This window comes from Malurus melanocephalus, unplaced genomic scaffold (assembly GCF_030028575.1).
Source record: "Malurus melanocephalus ecotype Western Australia unplaced genomic scaffold, MMel_1.1 scaffold_345, whole genome shotgun sequence".
NCBI lineage: Eukaryota > Metazoa > Chordata > Aves > Passeriformes > Maluridae > Malurus > Malurus melanocephalus.
In genome coordinates, this window is record NW_026623577.1 from 790,129 (window position 1) to 803,456 (window position 13,328).

At 43.6% G+C, this 13,328-nt stretch overlaps 1 protein-coding gene across 1 annotated transcript; it reads left to right on the top strand.

The window, feature by feature from the left end:
- Positions 1-1,148: 1,148 nt before the first annotated feature.
- On the top strand, positions 1,149-9,126 carry PCARE (photoreceptor cilium actin regulator). The gene is made up of 2 exons (XM_057378187.1): positions 1,149-4,870; positions 8,997-9,126. Exons 1-2 carry the CDS (start codon positions 1,149-1,151, stop codon positions 9,124-9,126), a joined length of 3,852 nt encoding a protein of 1,283 aa, XP_057234170.1.
- Positions 9,127-13,328: the final 4,202 nt, after the last annotated feature.

Consider the following 13,328-nt stretch of genomic DNA (forward strand, 5'->3'; position numbering starts at 1 on the left):
GTTTTTATTTCTTATAGTTTTAGTCCATAAAGCCTTCCATTTCAGAGAACTAAGCCCTGCCAGATGAAAAAAGAAATAAAGGTAAGCAAGTCACTTTTGTGAGTTTGAATTTTATCCCAAGACACTCAGCAAAGGAAAAAAAAATTAATTTAATTTTTATTTTAATCTGAAAATATACAGTTTGGATCCACTAGATTCAGATGCCATCTTAACAAGATATGCAAAACTTATTTTACTTAATTACTTAATTCAAATATTGCTGTTGTGCAGTTATGATTTTYGTGTTGGGAAGCTATCTAGAAGGAGAAAAATAATTTTCAAGAATGATCATCTGAGAGGAAGAAAAAAAAATCTAAATCTTGTTTGTAAGTCTTAAAAGGAAAAAGTCAAGAGCTTGTCACTTGCAAGTAGGGGAAAATTTTGAAGACTCTCAAGGYAGAAGTGTTAACAGGCATTTCTGACCCATTTGATTTCCTGTCTTTTACTCTCCAGGGRGCACATCCTTGGTCAAGGTCACCTTTCTCTTAGTTAAGGAGTATCTAATGATGTTTACATGCCATGTTCAAATAGTTTCCCTTCAAAAAGGGTTCAAAATGCAGACTCTTCCTTTGCATCTCTGCATTCAACCGGATGTTATGTTTTTGCAACAAGGGAAAAAAGGAAGGAGAAGTACCAAGTCCTTCTGCCCACGCCTCCCCCCCGCTCCCCCCAATATAGTGCAGAAAAAAAAATCTGCCTTTATAAATACAATACTGGTGCTGACTGGYTGGAGGCTGCTTAGCCTAATGAGCTTAAAATCTTATTTGCAGAGGACATCTGTCAAGGCAGAAGTGAGGTACGCAAGTGCTCTTAATCCATTAGCTCTAAATCCAGCCGAGCTCTCACACTCCTTTTTTTGAATCGAAGAAGAAAACCCAAGTGGGAACGTAAAATGGAACAGGGCACAACTTCAAGAGCGGATCCTATGCAATAAGCACATGAGATTTCAAGGCAAGCAACAGCAAAAACTGCGAACAAAACTGGGATCATGATGGAAAACTCCTGAGAAACGCCAGTCTGCAGCTCAGAATGACACAGTGAGTTTGATTTTTACTTGTGTTTTCCCTAGTTCTTTTGGATTTTAAATCACAAATAAAGACGAAGACAGGATGGGCTGCACACCTTCTCACAGTGAGATCAGTAGTACTGCTGCAAGAAGTGGTCTTAAGGCTTTGAATAAACCCCAAAGTGTCCTGCCAATTGATTCAAGAGATAAAGGAATCCCTCTGCTGGTTAAAGGTTCATCTTGCTACAATATCGATGAATATGGGATCCAGAGGAAGGACTACCTGGAAGAAGAGGAGGATAGACTGTCAGAGCAGGATGAAAATGATAATTTGCAGTTATCTTCCAAGGCTCATTCAGATTCCCAGACTCRCAGGGAAGACAAGAAAATTGAGAGAACAGCCACAGATGCTGAAGTCATTTTGTCTGAGCTGATTGAATCTCAAAAGCACATCACTGAGTCCATAGAGATCAGAAAGCAAACCTCCTGTGAATCAGAAGCATCAGCTTTCATCTGGGATGACAAGAATGAAAGCAACGGAAAGCAAATCCCAAAGAAAGGAAAGAAGAAAAAAAGCCATAAGCTGGCAAAGCAAGGTCAACCTAACAAAAGTAAAGAAAAGTCCATTTTGGCCCAGTGTGAGCCAGAGGAGAAGGTTGACTTCCCAGAGCTGCTCGTCAAGGCTCACTACAGTGCATACGCCTACCTAAATCCCAACCTTTCCAAGTATGAAACTATTCTGCACATGGCCAACCAGGCCACTCAAACTCAGCTCTTCCTGCAGCAGATGATCAGYTTTCTTGTGTTTCGCTTCGACGAAATCAACCAGCTCTTGGAAGAAATCACCAACGATGGGGAAAATCTTCTCAGAGATGTAGGTGAGAATCTGGCATGGCCGGCAGAAAAAGACGGTTTGAAGGAGCACCCTGATCTTCTGCAACAGCTTCTGCAGTACACGGTCAACAAAATGCAGTTGGTGAGTGGCATGCTGGCCTCCCTCACCTCCAATGCCCTGCAGGAGACATGCAGCTACCTGCAGTCCGCTGCGAGCAACTTGGAAGGCAAACTGAAAGCAAAGCAAAGCTTTGATGAGCACCTGCTACGGACAATAAAGCTGCTTGAAGCCTCRACTGTGGGACCCCCTCAGTCCCAGGGTGATGACAGGACTCTCTGTTCTGAGGACAGTGGCATTGGTGTGGACAACGAATCCCTCAAAGAGTTCAATGCTCTCAGCCAGCATGGAGGACAGCCAAGTGATTCCAGTGCACATGGACATCCATCCCGAAAGCAGGCCAGAGCAGCGGAGCGTGTGAGTGGTGGGACAGCGTCAGCAGGCACAACTGCATCCCATGGCTGTACACTCGAAAGGCGTTTTAAAAACATCTTTCATTCATCYGTGCAAAGCAGGGAAGCGCTGTCATGTCAGGGTGGAATACCCAAAGGCACTTCCACCATGCCCCAATATTCGAGCTTGAGCAAAAGCCATTCCTACAACCCCTTGCAGTCTGATTCTGCTCAGGAAGGTGAACGTTTCAAAATCTGTGAATCAACAGATTTTCTTTCTGAGGATGAGGATGATGATGATGATGATGATGAAGGGAGCACCCTGGGGGAGGATGACGACAACACAAGTTTATCAGAAATGGGGAAGGATGCTCTGCCAAAAAGGTCCCTGTCTTCACCTGCACTCACTGATAACATGCAAAGGCAGTCCATCAAGAGGACAGAGAATGCAGATACAGAAGAAATCATTTTGAAGATGAAAGATGCCATCAGTGAGAAAATCAAGTTTGTCCCAGCTAAATCCAGGCGCAGAGAATGGATAGAGGATGAGAGCGGAAGAGCACTCCTGGCAAAAAGGCCCAGTACGGCAACAGGCAGACAGAGAACATTTGGGAAACAACGACGGTCCAGGTCAGAGGAGTCCCTCAGAAGCCAGGCAGAGGACCCGACTCTCCTAGAGCTTCAGAGAACTCAAAAGGAGCTCAGCAAAAGGCTGGAGTTGTTGTATGGAAAGGATACAGCTAACAACCCAGAGCTCTGGAAATCAAGAGCAGCACCTTATTTGCAGGATGTGCAAATTACATCTARATCCTCTCGGAAACTGAAGGCAGGCCTCTCAAAAAATTTCAACATCCTGCCTAATCAGGATAAAGCCCCTTTGTTCACGTCTGATCAAAATCCTGTCCATCAGCTGAATGAAAAGAGAGGCAGGAAGCCTGTAAGAGCTACTGTGCCTACCCAGGTGACATCAGGAGGCAAAGAAAATGAGCCTCCTGCACCACAAACGCTCAGTRGCAGCAGCTGTACCCCCCGGCAGTCTGTCAAAAAACTTATTGAAACCTTCAGTCCTTCTGATGATCTTGCAAAAGCCGCACCTTTAAGATCCTTAGGACCAATAAAGTGCATCAGAAAATTTGGACTTCCAGTCTCCCCACCAACCATTCCCTTTCAGAGAGGCCTGGCACCTTTAAATCTTAAGAATCGTATTTCACCAGCAGAAGACACAAACAGCAATGATGTTTCTTCTAGCTTTCCAAATACCTTTCTTCCTCCACCACCTGCAGAAATAAGCAAGAAGGACACAAAGGAAGAGACTGATGAAGACAATGAGAACCTGCCACCACCACCACCTGAAATGTTAATGGACACTTCTTCTGAAAATTTATCCGAGCCTGAAGAAACTGCAAGAATAGAAGGAAAGTCTTCAGAAGATGACAAAAAGCCCACCAAACCAGAATTGCATGCTGCTAAGAGATCACAAGTTTCCCCAAAAATGAAAGCCTCCCTTCAGTCCATTGACTTATTGCCAAGTAAAAATACCAGCGGCCCCAGTGCGGTGACTAATAAAGGTCTGAGGAGTAGCGGGTCAAGGGATGAGAAACTGAAGAGGTACTCGCTTCAGCTGAGCCCTACCAATGTGCACATCCCTAGCCAGGAGAAGATATTAGCAACCCAGAGAAAAGAGGCTGCAGATTTATACAAGCAAACCCATAAAATTATTCCTCTTCGCAATCTCAGTGGGGTTTCAAGCCCWCACAGCACCAGCCCAGAGAGCAAGGGGCCCAACTCACCTGTGACTTCGACACCGTGCCAGAAGCATGGCTCTCCTGATTCACCCCAGAGCAGTGAGAAAGGCTCACTGTTTGCCAGGAGGGTCTCCCCAACAAGAACTGCTCCCTCTTCTCCAACTGAGAAACGGCTTTTCAGCCCTCCAGCACATCACAGACACTCTCTGCAGGCTTTCAGCAACACACAGGTGAGCTCACCCACCATGCAGAGGAAACCCAGTCCCCCCTCTAGCCCCAGAGTGCCCAGCCCACCCTCGCACAAGAAGCTGCCCTCTCCACCACCACTGCGAAAACCATTCAGCCCTCCTGCGGGGCGCAAACAAAGCTCACCAGTGGGCTCCCCTGCTYCATTCCCCACCACTCCCTCTCCACCAGCCTCCCCATCTTGCTCCTACAAGGGACCAAGAGCTGGCCTGGATGCTGGGGGCGAGCACCAGCTCTCCTCCTCCAAGAGAGGCAGCAATGTCCATTCCATATTTTGCCCAGCCACCTCTTCCTTATTCGAGGCCAGACCTCCACTGGTACCCACCCACCCAGCTGCTGAGGTGACCAGCCAGCCTGAAGCTTCTTCACACTCCCAAAAGAGCAGTTTGCTATTCCAGCAGCCCGGAGACAGGAGCAGAAAGCTGTCCCTGAGCACCCCCAGTCCTCAGCCGTTTGTAAGGAGAAGTTTCTCTGACCGCCGACCAGGGGTCCAGCTTCATCTTCCAGCTCCTCTAACAGCTGCCAGTGAACCCACACTAAACCAAGCAAGGTAAGAAACTTCATGCCAGAAAAGCAGACYTATAGCACTGTGTTGGCTTTCTAAACTTCTGATGGGAATTTAGTGTTGTTAAGAGGTTTCCCAGAAAGGTGCCCTGTTTGTGTGCAGAAGAGATGGCTGGGCAAAGATAGCACTGTAGCTRGACTGGGTGATCATTGTCGGTCCCTTCCAACTGAAAGAATCTGCTCTATTTTCTTGCCTTAGATTTCAGTAGATTACCAGTCTGAATGAAGGGAAGAGTTAATTTTCCATGGCTTGTTCAAGCCTTACACTTTCACATAAGCTGTGACAGGCACCCTGGGGAAAATTCGGTGTTGGTTCCATGACACAGAACTCCCCTTATCTCTGTGGGGGCTGAGGGCATCCACATTCAATTCTTAAAAGCTCTGAAACAGCCCTCAGGTTATAAAGATAAATTTTCATTGAGGATTGGCTTGATCCAAGAAGAGGGGTGTTGTTCTATCACCAGCCTCTAATCCAGTAAACTGTTCAGCTGCAAGCTGTGGGAGAATGTTTCAAATCAGCTGGCAAGAATGAGAGGCAGAAAATAGTGTGTAGGCAAGAATCCGTGTGGACATAATTACAGGTTGGAGTTTTGAGCTTCTTGTGCATGCTTTCGGATCTAGGGGATGATTTCAAGTCTGATGGGTCCACAGCCCAAGCCCARTTTTCATAGTGGAAAAGCATCCCATGGCTACTGAAGATTCATTGCTCTGAAAAAGAAATTGAAACATCAACACATGCCAATTCAATTTTTGCAAAAATTGGTGGCCTCTTATTAAAAAAATGGGCTTAGCTTTCAATTTTGTCTACGATCTAAACAAAAAAATTTAAAAAGAATCATGAAACCAGCCAGGAAATAGAAGTGGGTATTTGGGAATACTCAAAGATGTGTAACAGCCTGGAAGCACAGTGTTGTTATTCTAGTTTCTTAACATCTTAGGATGTGTAAGTCAATTAAGCTTAAGCTTCTCCGGTAACCTTTCCACACATGAGCAGTATTTTTGCTCTTGCCCCAGAAGAGCTGCAGTCAAATGACTCATTCCCCTGAGGAGGGGTAGGGATTGCAAGATCAACCCCAACAGGATAAAACTGCACTTGTAGGTGCACTGTGAGCACAGGGGCAGTGATGGGCACTGAAGACAGATGTCCAGGCATTCCCTCCCCAAAGACAGAATAAGGACCAAGTGTCCCATGCTGGCAGTAGAGGAATGTGCAGAACAAAACATGTAAAAAACACTGGCAAATGCAAGCCATTTTGCATTCCCAGTTTTATATTGCATTGYAGCCCGACATTTCAATATTTTAAAAAACTCCTGTACAGTGTTGCTCGGGTTTTTGTCGTTTTTATGTACTGTGTGAAGTCAGTTTTGGCTCMTTCAGTGCCTGCCAGCAGAAATAAATGTTTTCAAAAGAGGTTTTATGTAAAATTGTGCAAGACAAAAGCACTGGCAGTTTTATGGATGCATTTTAAAATCAGTCTATTATAAATTGCTAGCTAATTTATACCTCAGTGGGGTGTATTATCTTTCTATCATAGTCTGTCAGAGTATAGTGAATAATATTAAAAAATATCACTGTAAATAAAATCATCCCTTTCATGAAAAAAAGTCATATATCCTTGTGTTATGATGTACAAGTATTTTAGAAGAACGAAATATATCCTAATATTCAGCTTATCATTTATCCCAATGAACATCAACAATAGTACTAGTCACTTAGSCCAAGTTTATATCAACATAAGCAAAAGGGAAATTTGGACCATTAATAAACACACACTGATTTAAGATACAGTACTCAACTGTGTGTTTTCTTACACCTAAAATAAAGTATATTTTATGAACCTTGCATTGAGTGGCCTAAAATGAATATCACAGCCAATGTGCYGATGGGCAGAGAAGGATCATTTTAGGAATGAGAACACAGCAAAAGCTCTGAGAGCTCCTCACATCCCTGCTGGCTCTCTCTTCCTGCTGAGGACTTGGTTGCCACAGCTGTGAGCGCCACATCACCCTGGGCAGAGGCTGAGCCCTGCTCTTTCAGCAGGTGCTTTAATAGRCAAACGTCCACACTGATCTATCTTTCTCCTCCCAGATCATTAAGTAGCCAGGACTCTCTTTGCTCCATAATTCATCCAACTGACAGAGGAAAATCTCAAAATGTCTAAATGTAAACCTAAACCTCCTTGTTCTAGCCATGTTTGCATTTGGTCTCAAATTCACAAGCCATTACTACACTGTTGGTCTCCTTTCCTTCATTCCTTCCCTTAATTTACCTCTTCTTTCCACATACAACAATGCCTTTTTTTGGTCCGTGTGGTGTTTTTTTTGTGTTATTTTTCTGTGTTATTAGCAGCTTATTAGTAGAAGGTAGCAGACACAGAGTCAAACCTGAGATACCATCAATCTTTYATAGGTAAAACATTCTGAAGGCCAGTGAGTTATCCAGTTTCTCCCATGCTCACAAAATCAGAGATATAAGAGATAAATCCCCCTACTTTTACCATACSAAATTAAGACAACCATTTGCTGAGAAGTAGGTTGCCAAAAATAATCTGGCAGGAACTTGTACAAGCAAAAAGAGGCAGCTGAGTTGCCTCTCCCACATACCCCCTTTTAGCAGGAACACACACAAAAAAGAGGCAACTTCCATCTTATTTTGCCAGATGGCACTGATGGGCATTAAATGTCAGTGTTGTGYGCAGATTCGTGTGTCTCCTACACCCTCATTGCTCTCCTAGAAGGCAAAACCCACTCTTTTCCCAAGCCTGTCTTCTATCCACCCCATGATGTAAAGAATATMATGGCTTAAAACATTATTAGCCCTAACTAGGGGTGGAGCTGGAGGTTTTGGATTTAGTCTTAGGGTACCTGACAAGAACTTGTTTCAGGTTTCAGTTCTCAAGTCAGTTCTCAAGTCAGCTCTGTTGTTCCTAACTGAGCAGCTTGTGAGTAGAGCTAGACTGAGATAACTTTGGTAGTTTCTAAGCTTGGTCATTTGACAGCAACCAGCAATTATTGACATCTCAGTAAGGCACAACATGTACAATTGCTCTGCTCACAGAAATTCTGTTCATCTGTAACACAGTTTCTGCATATGCACCTTAACAAAATAGTATTTAATTTGGATTGCTTCTCTCCCAAGAGGTACAGCAGAGAGAGAAGATTAAATGCTTTTGTCTTTAAGATATTGTTCAATGAGGGCTTGAGAATAGATTGGGGTGATTGAATCAGGCTCAAAGCAAGTAGTCCAAATGGGCCCTTCTGCTGCTGGGGGATATTTGAATCTGGATTAGTTTCATGACTGGACATGTATCGCAAAGTCCTTCATTAAGCAGTTCAAATCATTAAAGTCCTAGCAGTTAGAGTAGGAACATAACAGCTTGTCTGTAGTGGAAAGCTCATTCAGTTCAGCAGTTCAYGTACTTAAAATACAGTAATGATTCYCAGATAGCTSTGAARTATTTCCCCCTGTTGAGCTTAAACCAYTTGAATTTGCTGCAGCAACACAGGGCACACTTCAGCAGGAAGGCACAGGGCATGAGGTGCTCATGACAGGATCCACTGCTGTGATCAGTCTTGATAAATAAAGGCCCTGTACCCCTAGCGAGTGCCAGAGCAACCTCAGGAACATCATTTACACTTTCTGTGTCTCAGTGCTCCTRTCTCCAGAGTGAGAGTAGCAGATTTACAATACCAGAATTCCCCTCCCACAGTCATGCTGGCGTGCTCGGAAATCACTGTAACCAGGCTGTGCAGAGGCACATCAGATGTAAGACCTTTCCTTTCCTTCAGCCCGCTGAAACAAGACTTGTTCACTCAAATCTGCCCTTATCTGGAAGGGAACCCAGTATCACAGTGATCCCCTCTTAAACATACAAAATGTTTTCTTCCCAAGAGAGGTTTGGGAGGGAGCAGTACAGTGCATTTGGCACTGTRCATTTTCACAGGAGTGAAAAATGGATGGTGCATCTAAAGAGCATGTATACAGCAGGAGGTGGGGAATGGCAGGGTATCGTGCAGCATTTGTGCTTTGTGGGTTAACACGGTCTAATCAGTGCTGTTTTAAAAAGTCACGATTCATTAGCCTCTTAACTTAAGCATCTTTCCTTCTGCAGCTTGGAGAGGAGCCCTAGAAAAGCAAGTGACTCTTGGAACAGCTCTGGTGCTCCTGAAATCAAAGAGTCCAACAGATCYGCTTCCCACCCCGAGCTCTACATTGTGGGCCAGGGGCTGCAGAGGGACTGACAGCAGAAACACCCCCAGAGGCATGAGGGGCGAGGCCAGAGGACCCAGCCTCAAAGCAGACACAAAACAGCTTTGCCCAAGCCTCCAAAACGTGGCTTCGTCTTCTCTTGCAAGGAAAATATATGATGGCATTACATCMAAAACCCCAAACTGGGGCTCGACAATCTAATGAAGTACCAGCRAGATGCTTCTCCTTTCATTCCGTGGTTTTACTCAAAGATCTACATGGAGTAAAAGAAACACTTTGTAGCTGGGTGAGTCTCAGGCAAATTTAATTAATGAGGAAAGGTCCTGTAGCCAAGTCCTTTTTTCCACTGTTTAGATAACAGAGTTTAAAAACTAACAAAATTATAATTATTCAGCATGTTATTTATTCAGTTGGCATCACAGTCTGAGTGAAAAGGGGCTGTTGTGACTTTTCCAGGAGGGAGGTAAAACCCTGATCCAATTGACTGTTACTGCAATTAAACATCTGTGGTTTCAGAAAAGCCACATCTTTACTCTAGGTGCTTATCAGCATGCAAGGAGAGAATAACATTAAACACAAGTTAAAACCAAGTAACCCCTTTTGAAGGAAAAAAAAATGGGATATTACTCCCTCAAAAAAGGCTTTGATCTTCTAAATCACCTTTGATTACCAGATAATCTTATCACCTCTAGTTTCCAGGGTACAMGGCTTAATCCTGATTAGAGTAGTTTTGCAATAGCCCAATCAAACAACATGATAAATCACAAGGCACCTAAGGACACMCTTGGGGTTTTGTTTGGGKTTTTTTCTCTTGTTTTCTTTTATTAAAGAAAAAAATGCCACCACACAGAATCCTGTTCTCCCTGAAAAAGTTTTAATTTTTTTTCTGATTTATGCAGTTTGAGGGTATTTATTGTAGTTTCAGTGGAGAGTCTAGACATATTCTTGTTAATAAAAACACGAGTTATTTACAGTCAATTAATCCTAAGCTTTTACAGCATTCRCTGGAATATAGTTTCAAAAATTACTGGCTCTTTCTTATTGAGCTAATACATCATCATGATTAAGATGCAGCTACTAATTAATGTAGCTTTAGTTTCATTTGACATGTCTTCATCTATAACTTTAGTACCGAATAAGAGCCATTAAAAAAAAAAGCCATTTGTATCATACATGGCTAGGAAYAGTTTAATTTTTTCCTACAGGTTTCATCAAGGTGGTGTATTGGAACTTGGCCTTCTCAGAATAATTTTAAACCTTTCCTGCCCACCCTCATGATGGGGTAACAGAGCTTCATCTTCTCCAGTATGAGGGTTACTCTCTGGATACTGAACTCCTGAGCTTTAGTCCCATGCCTTAACCACAACCATCTTTCACTAAGCACAGTGCCATTTTGCACCACAGACACGAGGAAACCTTAATTGTCATATTTAAGGTGGGAGGTTGAATACAGAGAAGCATCTCACAGTGAGCAGATACTTTGGATGGTCAGGGATTTGTGAGCTTAAGGAGGCCAAGCAGCCATACCCATAGAGATGCCAACCAATCCACCCTGTAATCATACAGGCAGATGCACCATCCCCTATCAGGTTGGAAAATCACCAGTGAGATACTGCAAAGCTCGCCAGCAGTGTCAACTCTGCAAGTTAAGTCTTCCCCTTCATCAGAAGTGCAGTTCTCTCTCTCCTGCATAAGAATACAAATGCATTTTTGAATGCATTTTGGGTTGGTTTGTTCTGCTGGCAGTAACCTCCCAGAACAGAAACAAACCAGAAACACGACAGCAGGAAACTGGCACTTTGTGGCCTCAGTGCAGCTTTGCAGAGGGAAACAGCAGAGTGACAGGACAGCAGAATTCTCCTCAGCTATTACAATCAGTTCAYCTCTTTATGATTTCATGCTGAAATTTCCCAGCACCTATGATGTGGAATAAGAGGAAGCATTTATTTACATCCCTCAAGSAGCAGATTCTGCTACAGCAGCACATCGGGCAACACTTCACTTCAGCAGTGAAGTTGGAAACCTTCTCCCACGTGTGCTTTCTGGACATGGAGTCAGCCAAAGCTGATCTTTCCCCMAAAACCAGGCTCCCTCGAAGATGCATACATGAGCTGGCATCCCAGAACTTCACCTCTCTTGGCTCTGACTGAGGCTGTGGTCATCAGGAGGCTCCTTGCAAACACAACCCCAGCTAACAACTGTAGCTGCTGAAGGATTTTGATGCTGCCCAAAGGATGCTACAGCAAACTGCTCGTTGTACGCAAGACACAGCTTCTCAGGGAGTCATCTGCAAGTTTGTAACATGAACTCATGATTGCTTGTAGTTAAGAGATTTTCTTTAGTTCAGTTAATGTACAGTATTCTAGCAAAAAAATGTGTTTACCTTCAATTTGTATTTTAAGCTGAAACTGAGAGTAACTCTAGTATGCAGGAAATGATAGTTTGCCTCACCACTTTTTTTTTTWWAAAAATTATTTTTTAACAGGTTTTTTGGTCAACAGTTCAATTTTTCACAAATGCAACATTTCTGGAACATGGTTGTTTTATAAGATCAGGCTCAATTTTAACATTTATTTTTTTACTGATGTAAATAAAACAGAGATTTTATACACAAGATATGAGTTTGATCTCCCATATTCTGTATGCAACCAGTTTCAATCTTAGCTTAATGATGCCTTCCTCAATCTCTAACCAGTGCCCTGAACTATAAAAGGTCCTTTTGCTTCTTCTTTCCCAACCCCAACACAAGCTTTTTTGTCTTTTGCGGGTACATCACTTAACTTAGATTGCATTTCCATTCAGCAAATACATCCTTTTTCAGGCTACAAGATCCAGCCTGGGCACTGACAGACCAGAGAATGGACCAGCTCTGCTTCGACCCTTCCCCTGCCCTGATTTAAGCTACCTGGCAGTCTTGTACTTCGTTCAGTAGAGTTTCTGTGTCAAATCACAGCTAACTCAGGGGGCAGTGGCTTGGTCCTAAGGGTTAAAATCAGAGTGCACTCGCTGCCTGTGCAGTCACATTGCAGAGAGATTGAGCACAGAGGCAAGCAAGATCAGGTTTCCAGCCAGAACTTCACAGCCGTGAAAGAGCAGCCAACAGCTCTGYGCTGCTCTTTATCTGCAGACCTTTAACGAGCTGGCAGCTGTCCTTGTTTCCAGTGACACTGCTCAAATCTCAGACCTTTAAGGGGCTTGTCATTTAATTCCCTTTGGCATCCAAAGACGACTAGAACACTAAGGCATTACACATGCTCCAGTTTATTTGATTTCAAAAACCAACTCAGCCTGGAGGAAACTGAGGGGAGACCACACTGCAGTCTACAACTTGCTCGTGAGGGGAAGCAGAAGGGCAGACATTGATCTCTTCTCTGTATGACAGTGACAGGATCTGAGGGAACAACATGAAGTTGTGTTAGGGAGGTTTAGGTTGGGTATTAGGAAAAGGTTCTTCCCCCAGAGGGTGGTTGGGCACTGGAACAGGCTCCCCAGGGAGTGGTCACAGCACCAAACCTGACAGAGTTCAGGAAGTGTTTGGACAACACTCTCAGGGACGTGGTGTGACCTTTGGGATGTTCTGAGCCAGGCTGGGAGCTGGACTTGATGATCCTTGTGAGTCCGTGTCAATTCAAAATATTCCATGATTCTGTGATTAGCAATATGGCTGAGAATGCTATGCAGGTTATCAATAAATTCAGCATATTACAGTTAGTACTGCCACCCTCTTAACATTCAAGGCACTTCATAACCATTTATGAAGTTCTACCATTAAGAGAAATGAGAAGATACCACCTTTGTTATAAGATGGRAAAAACCACAGCAAAGGAGTGCACGAGGCATTTAGATGCCTGGTACATTCCCAGTTTCCCTGTACTCATTAGTGGATCTGCAGCCTATCTTCTCCCAACACACAATGAAGATTGCGACCTCTTCAGACGCCGTTTAAAACCAGTAAAAATAGAAAAATACTCACCAAATAAACTTAATAACAGCCACACGACATAATTTTCCTTCAGAAAACACAATGAACACATTCACATGCATTTTCTTCTGTACCATCAGAATCTGACAGCCTTGAAGACTTTMCTGCCAAAAGGTTACAGTTTTCACTGGGCTGTGGAGTGTGTTTCCATAATGCAGAGCAATTTGAAATATGAAGTTTGAAAGGAAACAGCAGAATAGTTTCTGGAAAGGCAGCATTGTCAGTGACCATGCAGTGCACCAAGAGCTGCAG